General features: G+C 44.1%; 2 protein-coding genes across 2 annotated transcripts in view; both read right to left on the reverse strand.

Moving 5' to 3' along the window:
- The window catches only part of smc3 (structural maintenance of chromosomes 3), a 20,116-nt gene extending 9,556 nt beyond the window's left edge, over window positions 1-10,560 (reverse strand). Inside the window, exons 1-19 of the mRNA XM_031864656.1 lie at window positions 10,383-10,560; window positions 9,652-9,727; window positions 9,402-9,440; window positions 9,240-9,307; window positions 8,888-8,959; window positions 8,388-8,467; window positions 8,207-8,285; window positions 7,498-7,615; window positions 7,217-7,392; window positions 6,901-6,981; window positions 6,447-6,611; window positions 5,089-5,210; window positions 4,580-4,793; window positions 4,388-4,491; window positions 2,769-2,868; window positions 1,803-1,963; window positions 1,442-1,583; window positions 1,012-1,162; window positions 612-764 (exon numbers count right to left, since the gene is read on the reverse strand). Coding sequence (XP_031720516.1) covers window positions 612-764; window positions 1,012-1,162; window positions 1,442-1,583; window positions 1,803-1,963; window positions 2,769-2,868; window positions 4,388-4,491; window positions 4,580-4,793; window positions 5,089-5,210; window positions 6,447-6,611; window positions 6,901-6,981; window positions 7,217-7,392; window positions 7,498-7,615; window positions 8,207-8,285; window positions 8,388-8,467; window positions 8,888-8,959; window positions 9,240-9,307; window positions 9,402-9,440; window positions 9,652-9,727; window positions 10,383-10,397 — 2,116 coding nt within the window. The 5' untranslated portion in view covers window positions 10,398-10,560. The remainder of the gene's footprint in view (window positions 1-611; window positions 765-1,011; window positions 1,163-1,441; window positions 1,584-1,802; window positions 1,964-2,768; window positions 2,869-4,387; window positions 4,492-4,579; window positions 4,794-5,088; window positions 5,211-6,446; window positions 6,612-6,900; window positions 6,982-7,216; window positions 7,393-7,497; window positions 7,616-8,206; window positions 8,286-8,387; window positions 8,468-8,887; window positions 8,960-9,239; window positions 9,308-9,401; window positions 9,441-9,651; window positions 9,728-10,382) is intronic.
- Window positions 10,561-10,906: 346 nt separating this feature from the next.
- On the reverse strand, window positions 10,907-16,479 carry dusp5 (dual specificity phosphatase 5). Its single transcript, XM_031864391.1, has 4 exons — window positions 15,998-16,479; window positions 14,994-15,133; window positions 14,067-14,286; window positions 10,907-11,947 (listed from the first exon to the last, which is right to left on the reverse strand). Exons 1-4 carry the CDS (start codon window positions 16,359-16,361, stop codon window positions 11,553-11,555), a joined length of 1,119 nt encoding a protein of 372 aa, XP_031720251.1. The 5' UTR covers window positions 16,362-16,479; the 3' UTR covers window positions 10,907-11,552.
- Between the last annotated feature and the right edge of the window lie 640 nt (window positions 16,480-17,119).

Raw genomic sequence — 17,119 nt, forward strand, 5'->3', positions numbered from 1 at the left:
CACACACACACACACACACACACACACACACACACACACACACACACGTTGCTGAGCAGAAGTGACCATATTCATAAAGATACCGCAGATGCAAACCCAAATCCTCTCTGATCCGCCTGTCCTGAAGCGAGTCACGGCTCTGGCCGGTATCAACATAAACTAATCCTTCTTGACCTGCTTAGGCCCTATCATTGCAGCCGAGTCGGCCTCCTGCCGGCTGAGGCGGCGACGTAACCCAGATAGATCTAATCCACATTCAAAAGACTCAGACATGTGACATCAAACTGTAATTGAGCGAAGGCGGTGTTATAACTCCTCTCCTAGATAGGAGAGTCTCCTACACAGCACAAGGTGGCATATGAATTAAAATACTTCTTTATCAACAGAGGATGTCAGTGAGACACAGCAAATACAACTGAGTGGAGTGTGATCACATGGTGACGCTTTTACAGAAAACGCATGACTCTAGCCATACAGGCTACACCTTCTAAAAAAATATAAATTTCCCAATGACTGCTCTGACTTCCCAAAGTAGAGCACACAACGCCAACATGTCCCTGTGGACATCAATGACGTGACATCGTCTCGGTGAGATGTAACTGAAAGGATATGTTCTATGTTCCTGCGCAGGTTCTCATTGAGCTTGGCCTCCAGCTCGCCCAGCTCCTCCTCAGCCTTCCTCATGTCTTTCTGCAGCTCCAGGCGGGACTTCCTGGTGTCGTAGTAGCCTCCCGTCAGAGCTCCCCGGTGGCTCACCTGGTCACCTAGAAGGTCACGACACAATGTACTGCGTATAAGAGATAAAGGGCTTCTACAGTACTGGAGCGGACGTATAATGATGCAAATGCCCACCAGTATCTTTTAATACTTTTTTAATGTATGTTAGTACAGATGATTGCTGTCTCACTTTTGCACTGAAACACTACATTGTTTTTTATGAGAGCTGCCGCCTCCCTCCTATGTTCTCGTGGTAGTGGTACATACAGTGCCGTGCATCACAGGTTCGCTTACCCTCGAGAGTTATACAGTCCATAGTGAACGCTCTGGCCAGCTGGGTGGAAACTTCCATGCTGCGACAAATCAGAGTCTTCCCAAACACGTGCTTGAAGGCCTTGTCGAAGGTGTTGCTGTAGCGCAGCTTGCTGATCATGGGGATGGCGTCCTAACGGGGCGGAGACACGTTGGTATGAACACAGTGGCGAATATCACACACACATCATTACCAAACCGACTACCGCAGTGCAACACGTGTTTCATGTAACTCGGACAATTGAGGGAGCTTGTTGTGCCCTCATGTCCCAAGGGGTGATTAAGATGATTAAGAGTTTTAATGATAACAATAAATCCAATTCATATAGCGCATGATTGCTACACCTCAAGTAAAGTAAAATATTGTATGTTAACTGTTCAGGGTCAAAATGTACTGCCTACAGTCCCTTACGTTGGTCTCGGGGTAGGCGGTGTCCCTGACGTCCAGCTTGGTCAGGGGCAGGAATGTGACTTCTCCAGGAAGGTTCATTTTGTTGAACTCAGTCAGTATTTTGGTGCTGACCTCGTCAGTCTCCACAATGTGATAGAACAGTCTGGAAAACATGAGAGCAGGTAGACAGGCGTTAAGTAACAAAAAGACATACGAGTGGATGGCTCCGTCACATCGTCACTTTAAATAGAAATCAAGGCTGCGTCATTGTAAACAGTGAAAGTATATACGACATGTTTCTATTAGTAGACCTTGTTTGGTTGTGACATGCGTCGTTGAAAACGACACAAGGAGCAAACTGAGTGTAAAAGGCAGTCCTCACCGGGTACCGGCGGTCACCTCCACACAGGTGTAGAAGGCCGGCTCACACTCAAAGTTATTCATAACGATGCCGTGGTAGCCGTTGATGACGTGCTGGTTGATGCCCTTCCGACGGAAATGCTCAAGGACTTTGTTGATGCTGTCGATTCCGTTCAGAATCGACTGGATGACCGCAAGAGAAAGACGAGGATTAACGGAGTGTCACTTCGAGTGGGAAACAAAAACAAATCTATCATTTTAAAACTTTAGATGGGAAGATAAGCATAAAAACATACTAAATCTCTATCATAATGTTCTCATAATAAGAGTTGATATTGTGCAGCACTATGAATTGTACGGTATGAACATAAAAAGGTGAGCGAGGAGTCCATCCTGTTCTCTGTTGCCTGCTCTGGAGACGGGATGAGTCAGCTGGGACCAACGAAAGAAGAGTAAAAACGCAGGACATTTGTCCATGAAGCTACAAACAGCCTCCTTTCATCTCAGCAGCCATTACTCAGAAGTGATATTTGATTGATGTATCTGCCCAGAAGAAACAACTGGCAGTCACTGGACGAGGCAGCGAGGAGTGAGTCATATGTAAATTTAGCTGGCTGTGATTAGGTGCCAGTAGCGAGGCAGATGAATGATTCCACTTGATGTACCGATCCTGACAACTGGCTGAGTCACAAAGCGAGTCCTTTGCGGTATGCAGGTGGGCTCATATGGAGGAAAAGAGGCACTTTTTCCTCCCACTCGGGGTTTGATTTATCTTCACTCGCCCATTTCTTCTCTCACAGAACTCCGGCAAGTTGGTGCATGTGAGACGGTTTCTACCTCTGGCATATGAGTGTCATCCTGAGCCCTCTCTATCTCTCTCACACACACACACACCTTTCACTTTTGCCCAGACTAAGTGTCTGCATTAGGTATCGCTAATACCTAATAGGAGTCGATAATTACGCAGTTTGTTAACAGTGACACGGACCTTGCCAGTGGCCGCTCGAAGGAGCTGCTGCTTCTTCTCCAGGTCCTCTCGTTTGGCTGCCAGGGCCTGCTGCTCTGCGTTCTCCTCGCGCCACAGGTAGCTGGACAGACACAGACAGTCACACGCTGTTTCACTTATGTCACCGGGAAGACCAAAAGCCAACCGCAGCCATGATGCTCGCACAAGAAGAAGTCAGTCAGCGTCCCAAAATGAGGACAATGCACTAAAAGGGTTGTCCTTCAGAAAACTTTTTAATCGATTTGATTTATATATAAATGGTATTTCTCTTCCTAAATATTTCTTTAACAATGCAACTCATTGTCAATAAATGCAGATTCATTATTTGCAATATTAAGTGAATTATAAGAGTATTCACCCCCCAATAATTTAGAGTTTTTTTCAATCCTCATACAAAGTCACTGAATTTGTGTTAAATAACCACATTTAAATAATGAAAGCAATGAAACCGTCTCCCTCTTGTTTCCATTAGGGTAATTCTGTTCTGTATTTGTTCACATTTGTAGATGATACACTCGTAATAGCTTGCAGCTGTTGGGTCCGACCGTCCTATCAAAGATGTCATTATGCTGCCTTTTCACCCACTGCACCTGAACAATGGATCACAGTGAACTGGAGGGCGGATTCAATAGCAGACAAACACAAACCTATTCATGTAATCCGTTTCATATAGTTATTGTACTGAGGGCCAGCTATTCAATTTAATGGAATTAAATTAAAAAGGTCCGAAACCTCTTTTGTTTATTTAAAAACACACGTTGCCTCGAGTGTGCCGTTGGGAAGCAGCTGCCTCGACTACATTTTCGCAACTAACGTCACAACACGACGTTCATCTCAAAGCGAGATGCAGGAATGACTCGCAGAAAGAATCAACTAAATTAGGGCTGTAACGAATGTCAGTTTATTTCAATTAGAAGCTTCAGTTGAGGATTTCGGATGAAGCTTTGAAGGTCTGTCGTCATATTTTATGACATGAGCCCAAATAAAAACGTAACATCCTGGAACTAAATCCTACATTTGAAGTGAAGTGATTCATCAGATTAAATGAGTTTGTCTTTTGTTATTGAATCAACTTTATTTGAGGAATATAACTCTTCAGTGCTGCCTCCCTTTGTTTTTGAAAGGACAAATGGCAACAAATATGGAGTGAAGCAAAGTATTTTGTTTGATAAAAACATGTTGAATTTTGGATGTGATTACATCTATCTTTTTTTCCAATACATTTTGACTTTTGGACTTTACACCCCTGAGTTATTGGAAATGAGTCGGACACACTGTCATTTTTTGGTAAAAATTCTGATTCCAGCTTCTGAAATGTGATTATTTTTTACTCCTCTTTGACAGAAAACCGAGTATCTTTGAGTTGTGAAAAGAAAAGAAATTTGAGGACGTCATCTTGGGCTCTGGGAAACACCGATTTACATTTTTCACCATTTTATAACCGACTAATCAATAAAATAATCGACAATGATAATGTGGATTATTAAATCAATGTGAATAAAGCTTTGAACGATATGAATCAAGTGAGGCTAAACTAAAAATAAGAAAGCATGAGCAAAAAACACGGCTGAACTTTAAAGCGGGAAAGACGAGGGTCTTACTTTCTTTCGCTCTGCAGCTCATCTTTCCTGTTCTTGACTTCATAATACTTCTTGTCGAGCTCCTCAACGCGGGTCTTGACTTCATTTAGATCTTGATCGAGTTTCTAAAAGAGACAAGTTGAAAGTTGATCAGATAAACGTCCCTGTAAAATAAACCAAGTATATCACTTCGATATCATCTTCAAAACATACACTGTACTGCTCGAGGTTCTTCTCCTTGCTGGTCTCCGTGTCCTCCAGGTCTTTGTGGATGGCTGCGATCTGCCTCTTCTTATCATTGATGGCCTGGTCCAGAGACTTCAACTCCTTCTTAATCCACTTGTCCCTCTCTTCTTTCGAGGTGAACTGGCTGCCACGGCCCTGCTTGGCATACAGGTCGGTCCTCTCCTGCGTGGCCTGGGCCAGTCTGGAGGGAGGCGCAAACCACAGAAGGAGATCATTGATCATTTACAGCCTTGTCACACAGTGTCGTACAGGTGCGTCTGATTTTTCAGGGTCACCTCCCTTCAATTTAGGATTCCAAATGTTCGCACGACACCTGCAACAAGCTGCTTTGTAGGAGAACCCACAGATGTCTCGTGTGCATCCACCTCTCGATCTCTCGCTACCCAAATTAATTCAAAATGGGATGGCTGACTCATCGAGTTATACCTGGTCACCGGCTGCTCAAGGGGCCGTGGCTGAGAATGAGTCATCCCTACCTGGATATGCCCCGCTCCTCTTTCTCCTTCACCATGTTGAATTTGGGTTCAGTCTCCTGCAGTTCTTTTTGCTTCTCCTCGATTTTCTCCAGCAGCTTCTGCCGCTCCTTCAGCAGGCGTTTCTGGAAGAGCAAGATTGGGGATTTTACCACAAAATGTAAAACAAAAAGAGGTGGGCAGGGGAAGAACAGAAATATATATAGTACATTTACACAAATACAAAATGATTTATCAACAATGGTTCAAGAAATATTATCCTAGGTTACTCAGCTCAGATCAAATATTCATATTGGGTTTAAACCTCATTTCCTTTAAGTAATATAATTATTTAACTCCCGTCTTTAAGGCAACATAAGTAGCGAACGGAACAGATCTCGGTGTATTTCGTGGTGTAAGATAGATATAAATTAGGAAAAGAAGGCTTTCGAATTCAAGGTGCAGTGATGCACAGCTTTGGAGACCGAGACAATCTCTTAAAATGTGTGTTAAAATGTTTAGATTTCTGTAAGCCGCAATCACAGCTGAAGAATGGGACACTACATCCTACTCTGGACACATGAAACATTTATAATGAATATAGGAAACTGCATTAGTGCTCAGTGACGGCTGGTTTTGACAGTGTGAGTGGTGATGGTGGGTTGCCTGCCTGCCCCCCCAAGGAATGAAAATCTATACTCATGTGTCCACGCCATCTAAAATCGGAACCGCCAGCGGCTCGTGACGCAGTTCTGCTTCCCTTGCTTTTCATTTTGCTCCAGTAAGTTTTGGCCGATGCTCTGCCAGCCGTAGCCAGGTGGGCTTAATCCAGCCAACAGCCAGCATGCTGCCTGGGGCCCATCACAGGACGGACACACACACACACACGCACACACACACACACACACACACACACACTGAGCCAATAAAGCCGCTATGTATGATTATCATCCTCGTACTCACACGTGCACACAAACAGAACACGCGGCCATACGGAGAGCGATTCATGCCAGATCTGTACACACAACCTCCTGCCAGGAATTATGTAAAGTGGAGCTGAGGGGAAAGAGTCTGATGTACAGGCTGGTGCCTCCTCTGTTTCGGCTCTCAATTCATCTAACTATTGGATCAGCAAAAAGTTATTCTGAAAGATTCAGCGCTAATATGTGAACTGTATCGTAAGGCCCAAACTGCTTTTTTACTAAACAAATGCTGGTTTGGGTTTTCACAAACTGTGAGGCTTTACTCTCGGGTGGGTAGAGCGGGTGAAAAGAGAACCAGACGAGCATCCTTCTCTACACACAAGGATGGTGCAGGGGGAGGGGGATGTTGCTGGTGCAGCATCACGTGTGCAGAGTGACGCAGACGGGAGGCTTCCGTACCCTCTGTTCGCTGTTGCCTGCCAGCTCGTCCTGCAGGTCCTTGGTCTTCAGCTCGAGCTTGGTCCTCTGCTTGATCTGCTCCTGGCGCTCGGCCGACAGCTGCTCTTTCTCCTCCTTCATGGCGGAGATCTTGGACTTCAGCTCTCGCACAACGCGCTCCGTCTCCTACAGAAGGCGAGCCAAAAATAAAAGACACCGGCTGTGAGATTTAATTCACAAGGAGCGTAAATGCAACGACTTACTTCCCCTTCGGTGATTTAAATGAATACATCACTTTTCAACTATTTGATTTGAACACTGAACACCTGAAATTTGACCGGGTGATTTTGAACAATGAACTAAATAGTGTGAGTTATTTTTTAGAGATAATGCTGTGATGATAATTACAATGTATATTTTCACCAATCCTTTGTCCCAGATATTAACACTTCTGTTGCGAGGTGGAAGTCTTTACCTCTACTTTGTCTCGCGCATCTTGCTGAGCATCGCGCAGCTGCCTGGATTTGTCTCCACAGGTCTCTCTCTTGCTGGACAGCTAGAAAAAAAAACAGCCAAAAAGTCTCACACAAGATAATACAGAATATTAATATTAGCTGCCTGTTATTATTATTATTATTATTATTATTATTATATACATGTTACATAATAATAAGGGCAGTGATAATTTCCCACCCAGGTACCAAAACAGATGTTAATCATAAAGTCAATCATGTTCAGCCTTTTACTCGGTGTACACACAGTATATCATTAGTTTTTCTTCGGTATGTTACCTCATCCAGTTTGGCGCGGGTTTCATTCAGCTCCTGGTTGTAGATGGTGTACTCCAGGGCTCTTCTCATCTTGTCCCACTTCTGGTACTGAGCCAGCTCCTCTTTCTCATCCTCCAGGGTGTGAAGACGCTCCTCGATGTACTTCAACAGCTCGTTGATCTTCTCTCGCTTCCCCTCTGTTATTGTTTTTTAAATGTGTAAATCATGAGTAACTGCACACTCAACTTCCTAGGACTGGAATTGCTTCAATAAGTATGATGTAATGGTGAATAATGACTTACCCGTCTCCTTCATCAGCGAAATACTCTCCTCTTTGCGCTCATCATACACCCGTGTTCCTGCCACCTCTCTCAGCAGCTTCAGACGCTGGGAGTCGGGTGCTGTGGCCATTTGGTTGATCTGCATGAACATTGAAATTATAGCGCGTGAGATGAAACGCATTTAGTCTTGGACGATATGATTTGATGGCCACAAATTCTCCGCGTTGAAAAAACAATATTCAATTATGCGACGCCTGTTATTAGTGTTGCGCTATATTCAATCAAATCAAAGAAAGTAACATGCAAGCATACGTCTGATTTTGTGAAATTGTGGTTCTATAAATGGAATTAATGGTGCTGGATTGCTGCTTGACCACCCTGATAATTAAGAGTAAACCATTTTCCACTTTTATTTAAAAATATATCGTTATTTTTCCTAAAGCAATACTGTCGGCAAGATAATTTCAATATCGACCGACACCAAACACACTGCTGTTCAAAGCAGCGCTAAGATTTTCCTGCCTGACAAATTATGAAAATTTTAATATATTTTAGCAGATGACGATTTCTTATTTAACACTAATCCTTAAATCAGGCCAAGACATCCAGCTAAGTACAGCTGGCACTCTCTTTATAGCTCTGTTTGAATACTGCGACGCATTACACGACACTGTGAAATGAACTAGTATGTCTTTAACGAGCGTGAGGTTGGCACCCACTCCTTTCTCACCTTTCCCTGCTTCACGATGTAGTACGGGTTGCTGCGGGAGAAGCCAGCACTCTCCAGAAGGTTCATGACGTCATTCTTACTGCAACAATCACCGTCACCATCAAAACAAGTGATTACATGGATTCACAGAGTTGTCATTTCCTGTGATTAAATGAACGGTCAATCCACAGACAATACTTACGTCACCATCTTCTTATCTAAGAAGTACTGGTCCTTCTTTGCGCCAATGACGCGGCGAAGGGAGACTTCCTCTTTGTCGATCTGGAGGGAGAGACAGTTATCAGCGGTGAAGAGGAGAACAATACACAGCAGCAGAATTGGCTGGTTATGTCACAGTATTATCAGTGTTATCAAATGTTTGGATTTCTAGAGTGGTGCAAACATCCGGCCTTCATCATCAGAATAATAAGCACTGTGTGTACTGAAGGCAGTGTGACTACAATCAGCAATGTAGGAAGACAGTACAACATGAGCAACATAATATAGTGATAATGTACCATTTCCGCTGGAAGCCTGGACTAAGGATGTTGTTGAGAGTTATTTTAAAAAGGTGATGCCAGTATCTGGTACTTTTGATGCACATTGTTAAGAGTCTTGGTACAAATCAAGTTGGAAAGAATGAATCAGTTTGTCTACAATGACATTGTAATAGGATCAATATGAAACATTTGCCATTCCTACCGGCAGCCGGTTGTCAGAGTTGTCAAATATAATCTCCACAAAAGCCGAAATGACACGAGGACCAGTTCCCTCCTACAATGACAGGGTAGGAAAAACCACAACGTATTATTTAATACCATTTAATAATTTCCTTGAATGTTTCAATCTCTTACAAAACTTCATGTATTAACAGAAACGCAATTGCAGTAATCCTATGAAGACTTTTGTGATCCACCAGTTATTAGGAAGCTACACAAGCGTCTGTCAGCATAAACATGTCTAACAAGACATTTCTACACAACCACTCAATGTGTCACATGACCGTTTTCAAACGGTACCAATGATCTGCAGTGGGACATTTGTCTGAACTCACATGGAGCAGCGCCAGGCGCTGTTCAGGTCGCAGGTGGCTGAACTCATCACTGAGCACAAACTGGATGGCTAAAGAAGCAGAGCGGAGAAACGGCTTTAGACAACAAAAATAACCAACATTACACAGACACTGTATGGTAAAAATTTATTGAGGGAGACGTACCATAGAAAAAGTTACTTTTTCCTGAGCCATTTCTTCCAACTAACAGACAAAAAAAAAAATGACACAATGACAACACGGTGATAGAAGTAGACAGCCCACCAAAGTGAGTCTGTGACACACCAAGCTTGGTCTGGAAAGTTATGTTAGTAAGGTGCCTTCCTTCAAAGTACATCCCCTTACACCAACATAGCGAAAAGTACGAGATAAGACAAAAAACATGAGTGACACTTCGGGATGAGCGCGCACTCACCGATGACATTGTGCTTTGGACTGAACGGGTCCACCACAGTCTGGTCCCTGTAACTTCGGAACCCCTGGATGATGACCTGCACAAGAACCCGGACACCACCGTGAGCATCACATCCTTCTCTTTAGGAAAGGATAAACTTAACATGAAGTTAAGTAAAGTGACTTAAGAAGCAAGCCAGCAACTATTTCTGAATGCAGCAACATTGCTACTTTGCCCCGTCGCACATAAATTAGACTCAACATTGAAAACGTGTTTGCTCAGCGCAGCATCAAATGTGTCATTTACGGGGCCTTGACTGGCCGCTACGGTTTGGGGCAGTGTTCATTCAAGGACGGCAACGAGTTTGCGAACAAAATAAACACTACGTTAGACACACTACAATACTATCACAGCTCATGTTTACATATGATAAAATCGACTGGAATATGATATCGTGCAACATGAATAGAAAAGCGATAAATCCGCTAACCTAACGTTAGCCTTGCAGCATTAGCTTAGCATTCCGAGTAGGGGGACGGGCAATTCAACTCAAGATGAATCCAGCTAGGTAGCCTTAACTAGCATTAGCAAATACACTATTTAACTTATAGCTCACGTTGGTGTGATTTAGCATAGCTCTGCACTCTAATTGACGTTAAATGTGTACAAACCGGAGTAGCCCGGGCACAACCATTCAGTGAAATAGCGTGAAGAGTCGGCTACACACACAAGTCTGGGGGCCGTTAGCTTACCTGTTTGATGTACATGGCGGTCTAAACAAGGCGTCTCCTCGGATAAATTTGGAGATAAGCTCCCTCCTCCACTATAAGAAGCCAGGAATTTAATAACCCAAAACTGAACAAAATAATATAAATCGAAGCATTAAAAATTGGTGAAACACTGTGGGATAAGAGAATAACATGGAAAATGGCGGCGGGGGCGGGATATAATGGACCATACCATTATGTGAAAACAGGATTGCAGCAATAACCATGATGCGAAATGATGTGTGGTAGATAACTTAACCATACACAATTAGAATGGAAAACTAATTTACTGAACAGTATTGTGTCTTCAACCGTTGGTCTTATGTGTTTGTATGTAAATAACATGTTAGGCACATTTGCTATGTACTTCCCTCCCCATTTGTATAGCTGGTACAGTCTAGTTGCCTGTCTTCTAGGCGCCAAAGACAGAAAAGAGTCGATAGCGCTGAGTAGCCTAGCAGAAGCGGGAATGTGGTAGAAAACGATGGGAAAACTATCTTGTTAATCGACAAAGACTGCTGTTTACTGATACTCCTCACATCTACACGTTTTATTCTTGAACGTCACTGTTTCAAAAAGCAATTTTTTGACTGAAATTCTTCACCTGTGGCTGGTTTTCATTTGTTTCCATTAATAGTTTGTTTAGATTGCACTGGGTTACACTTGACGATGAAGAAGCTAGTCATATGCCAGTCTCTGTCACTGCAGGTGTCACTGTTTGACTTCCCAGTTAGCCTATAACTCTTCAAACATAATGCTAGAATGATGACGTGACAACAAGAGTTAATTTTGTGGTGAAAACATTTATTAAACACATATTAACATCCACATTATTGAAAAAATTCAGACAGACAGACTAATTTTCAAATAAATTAGGTTTAAATGCCTGACTGTATTTGTGAATATGAATCACAATATCAACCTAAGGCATGTATATTGCAGTTCATCACTGTAACGTGTCGTTTCATCAAAGCAGTTCAGAAGACAGGAGAACAACATCAATGTCTATACCCCATAGTTTTCAAGTCTCATGAAGTGAACACTATTATCTTGACTCTTCTGTTTCTGTCCATCTGCTCGGCTGGTTTCAACACCAGGCACACAGAGACCATTACTTTTTTATTCAAGTAAGACTACAAGCAGTCACGGTTCATTTTAAGGCAGTGCAGTTATTGGGCTCAGTTTTAACTGGTGGTGGACCGGGGCCTGCAGGCAAGAGGTAGGGAGGGTGAACACGGATGGCTCAAAGTTTTTGGTGTTGAAGTCGTTGGCAAAAAAGAAGGCGGACTCCTGGGCGCAGGGTGTGGCAGGTTCGGGCGTGGCGGCATGAGCCGGGGCCATGGAGAGGACCTCTGACTCAAACTGCAGCAGCTGACCCATGAAACTGAAGTTGGGTGAGATGACCGCCCGGCGCTGCTTGATGATGTCGAAGGCCGCATCCAGCCGCAGCTGCTGCGTCCTCATGATGTATGCCATGCAGATGGTGGGTGAGCGGGAGATGCCTGCTTCGCAGTGGACCAGAACCTTTCCCCCTGATTGCTTCACGTGATCTGGAAGGAGAAGAAGAAGAAGAAGAAACCAAGGTTAATGATCTGTGCTGAGATGGTGGCACCGTTTGACCTTCTTTCTGTGATCATCCACAAAATGATGTGAATCAAAGCTTGCATTATTTTATTTTTTAAAGAAATGCTCATTTCAAAATAAAGGCCATGGTGGTGTGTCATGTTTTATTCCTCGTTTTGTTTGTGTGTCTGTAATTGATATTTTAAAAGTCAAGTTATGTTGGTGGAGAGGTTGCAATGAATCAACAGGGAGTTTGAAACAGTGAATAATAACAAATGGGGAAAAAAAAAAAATCACATTTTAACAGTGTAATCATTGTCTACTCCTCACTCCCACTCACTAATTAATGCAAAGGCTCCGTAGTGTCTTTCTCACTCACACACACACACTGAACCCTGTCAGTGCGCCTCATTTGTAGTGACACAGAAATGTGCGCACATCTCTCTACCAGTTTCAGTTGGACACGCACAGACACTTGTGAGGCTTGTCTGAGTCACAGAGTGCAGCTGTACATGAGACTTTTCTTTCTGCTACAGTGCTGTGGGGGCGCTGGGTGTTGCTGCAGAGGTCGCTGTGGCACAGAGACGCACGCGCGTTCTAATTTGGAGCTGCAGCACTCCTACACGCCTATGCTCTAATGCCCACACGGATATCTACTTTCTGTCATCTGTACAAGTGTCACTCGCGACACATTTTGAGATTTTGCTAATTCCTAGAACTACTGCGAACACCTACACGTCTCCTTTTCTGTCTGTCTCCTGTGCAAATTCAATCTTAGACAGACACTCGGTTCCACTTAGAAGCCACTGCAGACACATATGTCTCTCTCTCTCTCGCTGTCTCTTTACGCACTAAATAGAAACATTTATAACAATAGAAACACTTCTGTCTGGTCCTGAGAGCCACTGTAAGCGGAACAACGATGACTTCTGGCAGCCTCTTTATAAACCGCATGAATGATGGATGAACTTCCCATCTGGAGTGGAGTGTGGTCGGGTCAAAAGAAGGAGTGACGGCAGCAGTGGATCAATAATATTTATCGTCTCCTCCCTGACTGTGCATCAGTAACCACGTCGAAAGGGTCTCCGATTGGTGATTGATTTTGGTTTGGGGGGGGGGGGGGGGCAGCTGCAGTTTGGTGATTATTATGCATTTCTAATCGCTTTGCATGGTTGAAACAGTTTAGTGGCCCTCTCTGAATGTGGGCTAAACCTGCCCCTGGAACCATTATCGGCCTTATGTAATAATAGACACCCTAATTTTAGGGCTGCATCCCCAAACAATGCACAATACCAACAATAGCGCTGCTGGCCGGCCAAGCTGCTCGTGGGTGATTTTCGGCCTTGGTTGTGCCTGGCTATAAATAGCCAATAGCACACCATGTACATCTTTTGCTGCTGCTGTTATTATCCGGCACCTCTCTCCTCTCTCACACACTCTCTCTTCCTCAGTGACACATTCATTGACCCGCTGCCCTCGGTTCCGTCAAGGATTCCCAACTGCGAGCAACCACCAATATATGCTCTCTCATTATGTGTCAGTCAGCTGGCTTTTATCCTCCACCCAACCATCATAAACAACTCTGTGTGTGTGTATGTGTGTGTGTGTGTGTGTCAGTCAGCCCCCAACCTCCTCCACCCGGCCATTACTAAACTCGGACAGCTCACCCAGTTGTCACACTGACTGGCCACACCCGGCAGAGTAAGCCACCGAGATTAGGCCTGGGAGGCGATGACGGCATGGGAGTGTCTTTTTCAAGTAAAGATGGGGGAGGAAGGGAGAGAGGGATGAAGGGGCCCGGGGGGGTGAGAGCAAATCCTGAATGAAAGCAGGCTGGCTGGATATGCTGGTGGAGGATTGAAGGAAGGCGATCAAGCTAAACTGATTACAGTTTATAGCCCTCTATTTGTGAATGGTGGCAGGTGAGAGGCTTAGACAAAGGGGCTTTGTTTGAGGAGACTACTTAGGGTGACGTTGCACTGTAAATATACAGAACTTGATGTTGCAGGAGAAGGTGGTGACTTTTTTCTCGCATTCAGATTCAGACGCAAACCCAGGAGTGCGAACCCTCTTGATGGAAAAATTGTTTAATTTCCTCCAACTCACCAATAAAATCTATGGCCTCCTGGAAATGGGAGCTGATGTCGGCCATGTGGCTGTCCTCCACCGGGATCCACTTGTAGTCGTAGTGGCCCTTGGCCGGCTGCAGGTCCCTGCGCGACACATTGAGCAAGGCTGTGATGTGAAGGTCGCTTAGATAGTCCTGTCTGGAGGCGTGATAGGCACTACCGAGGTAGAGGAAAGGCAGGATCTCCACAGGTTTACCCTGAGAGGGAGAGGGAGGGAGAACGAGACGTCAGTTCATTCCGATAAGGATTAGAATATACAGAAAACACAGTGTGATTTCACAGCCAACAAGACATAATACTGGACCCAAGAACTCAATGCATGTGCTTTAATCCACCCATAATCCACCCCTGAGAAAAAGCGTCGGAGCCACAACATCCAAACACCTGTCGGCTCAATAAGCTGCAGAGCAGAACATTACGTTCAGCTGCAGACTAAACGCAAGCAGGACACATGGAGCTGCACGATGGATGGATGTCCCCTATTATGTAAACCATTAACCATTAATGTTGAATAACCCACAATATGTCAACGAGACACAATAGTGTTCTCTGAGATGTGAAGCAGCCACATGCTTTCTGTTTGGGCAGTGGAGGAGACAGAAGAAAGGTCAGAGATGAAAGCGTGTTTTTCTCTACGGGGTGTCAGCTGGGCATCATGGTCTCAAATATGAGATGTCTGGGGAGCAGTGAAGGTCACAGAATATCATATGTATGATGAGAAAATGTTTTGATGGGCTGATGCCAAATATAAGTCTCTGATGTCAGCAGGACTTGGATGTGCGGATTTATATTTCATTCTTTATTTTTGGATAAGGTTAAAGATAAAAAATAAACTGTCAGTGCATGGATGTGTGGGAGAGTATAGGAAGTAGGCCGATGTGTATTGTGAAGGGTGTTTCCGTACCTGATCGTAATCTGGTTTGTGGTGAGAAAGCTTCTCGCTGTTGCTGTTGACTCTTTTCTCGGTTTCAGTTCCGCTCTGGTCGATGGTTTTCACCTCAGTGCAAAGTTCAGGGTATTGAGAGTAGAAGTTCTCGTATCCTCCTGAGAGAGGGGGGGGGGATATCCGTGAGCACACACTGTAATAAATAGGTTTACAATAATTCTGCTTCCCCCCCTAATACAAACACACACACACACACACACACACACATACACACACAGAGGCCTAAAACGTCTTGTGAAACAGCAGCGTTTATGAAACATGTCTTAGCAGCGGATTATAATATTTATAACCTGATTAAGCGCCTAATTAATTACTGGAGCCTTCGGTGTAAAGACCGGTAATCCTTTTAACATCCTGGGGACACAGAGGTGACAGACGGAAATGGAGGTGTTTCAAAACATTATCACAACCCAGGGGGTTTTATTCAACTAACAGAAAAGGTTAGGTTGGGTTTTCTTTCTTTTATCAATGAAAGTCATTGCAACACCAATTTGCCTGCGTTTCTCGCGCACTGACTCATCCGCTCCGTTGACGCACGCCGGACATTCGTCTCTCCAAGAAGTGAGAGAAGATTGTAAGAAGCTCTCAACACAGGCGAGAAGGATATTGAGGGAAACGTGACTTAAATGTATCTTGATTATAAAGAGAAGTCAAATAAAATGTAAGAAACACACAGTTAAAAATATGGACCGACGATGAAATAGCTCTGAGAAACAAAGTGGACAATCATTTCTTTATGCGTCACTGACGTTTTGAATTAATGAAATATTACTTTCTACTACTTTTACGTTTGTGGGGCAGAACAGACACAAAGTGTGTGTGATTAAAAGGCCCTCTCATAAAAATAAAAAATAAAATGTGAAATATTTAAGGTGTAAATCACCGTACTGGCTTTCTTCCAATTATAATCCCTCCTGTTCTTGAGACAACAACTAAACAGTTTAATTTCACGAAGCTCTCACCTTTGAGGAAACAGATGTTCACCCCGCTCGCGAGATGAGAGAGAGTGTTTATTACTATTTGTGCTACGCTGTCCTTCTTCAGTTTTTGCCAGTGGGACGTCCGGTCATCCAGCGCTACGATAGCCGATATGCTCCCCTCCCGCAGCCGAAGCAGGGATCTCTCATCCGGGATGACAAAGTGCAGAGGCACCGGCCCTCCTCGGGACCTCCGCACCACCACTGAGTTGAGATTGACATTGACAGAGCCTTTGATGTTGGAGTTCGTGAATGAGAGATAAGGTCTGCAATCCACTATAAGGCAGCTCCCGCTCTCCTTCTTTATGATTTTCCTCAGACGCCGGCAGTCTACGCTGGATACTTTCATCTTGTCGCCGAGGAGTTGATGTTATTGCTTCAAGAATTCAACTGGATTACTCCTAAACGGTGGATACGGGCGAGCGAGGAGTCCCGTGCGCGTTTGTGTCTACATGTCCTCCAAGGGGATCCCGGCCAATCGGTTTTATGTGAACGGGACCTCCGGCGCGTGACGCCACGAACCATATATGGACACCGGCGAGGTGTGATGGCGGCAAGAAGCCCGCCCACATCTATGACTGGGCTGTGACTCCACCCCTGGTCGTGGTAAATAATAACCCTGCTACTGCAGTGTGTTTGATTCAACTATTACTCACGGTGTGTCCGCTGCAGGCGCCTGCTACACACAAGTCCTTTCATTTTCAGCTTCCAACATACAATCCAGAGTGCTTTGATAAGGCAGCAGACAATACTGGACATCCCCCGGACTAAAAAAAGGATGTTCTTTGAACGCTATCAAACATCGAAGGCACAATAACAACACGTAATAGAGATACTGTGCTATTAGATGAATAACGAAGAGGCGCCTCACACAAAAGCATATCCAGAAGGAAGTCTTACACGGATATAATAGGGATCACATGAAATGGACCCCATTGATTTTTAACATTGATTTATCTGCTGACTCTCGGATTATTGGTGCTGAAAATGTCAGAAGATAGTGAAATGCGATTCAAATTTTGAATGAGACAAAACAGAGGAAAGCTTAAAACCTTCCCAATTAAGAAGCAGGACACTTGGGAACGTTTTGCGTTAAACAATTCATTA

This window comes from Anarrhichthys ocellatus, unplaced genomic scaffold (genome assembly GCF_004355925.1).
Source record: "Anarrhichthys ocellatus isolate YVR2014 unplaced genomic scaffold, GSC_Weel_1.0 scaffold31, whole genome shotgun sequence".
Taxonomy (NCBI): domain Eukaryota; kingdom Metazoa; phylum Chordata; class Actinopteri; order Perciformes; family Anarhichadidae; genus Anarrhichthys; species Anarrhichthys ocellatus.

Bases quoted from the DNA above. Each gene is read 5' to 3' on its own strand.
- dusp5 (XM_031864391.1), bottom strand. From the start codon at position 16,361: ATGAAAGTATCCAGCGTAGACTGCCGGCGTCTGAGGAAAATCATAAAG. The intron at 15,134-15,997 runs GTGAGAGCTTCG...CCCCTCTCTCAG, and splicing joins GAACATCTGTTTCCTCAAAG to GAGGATACGAGAACTTCTAC. The intron at 11,948-14,066 runs GTGAGTTGGAGG...TTCTCCTTCCAG, and splicing joins GGAGGCCATAGATTTTATTG to ATCACGTGAAGCAATCAGGG.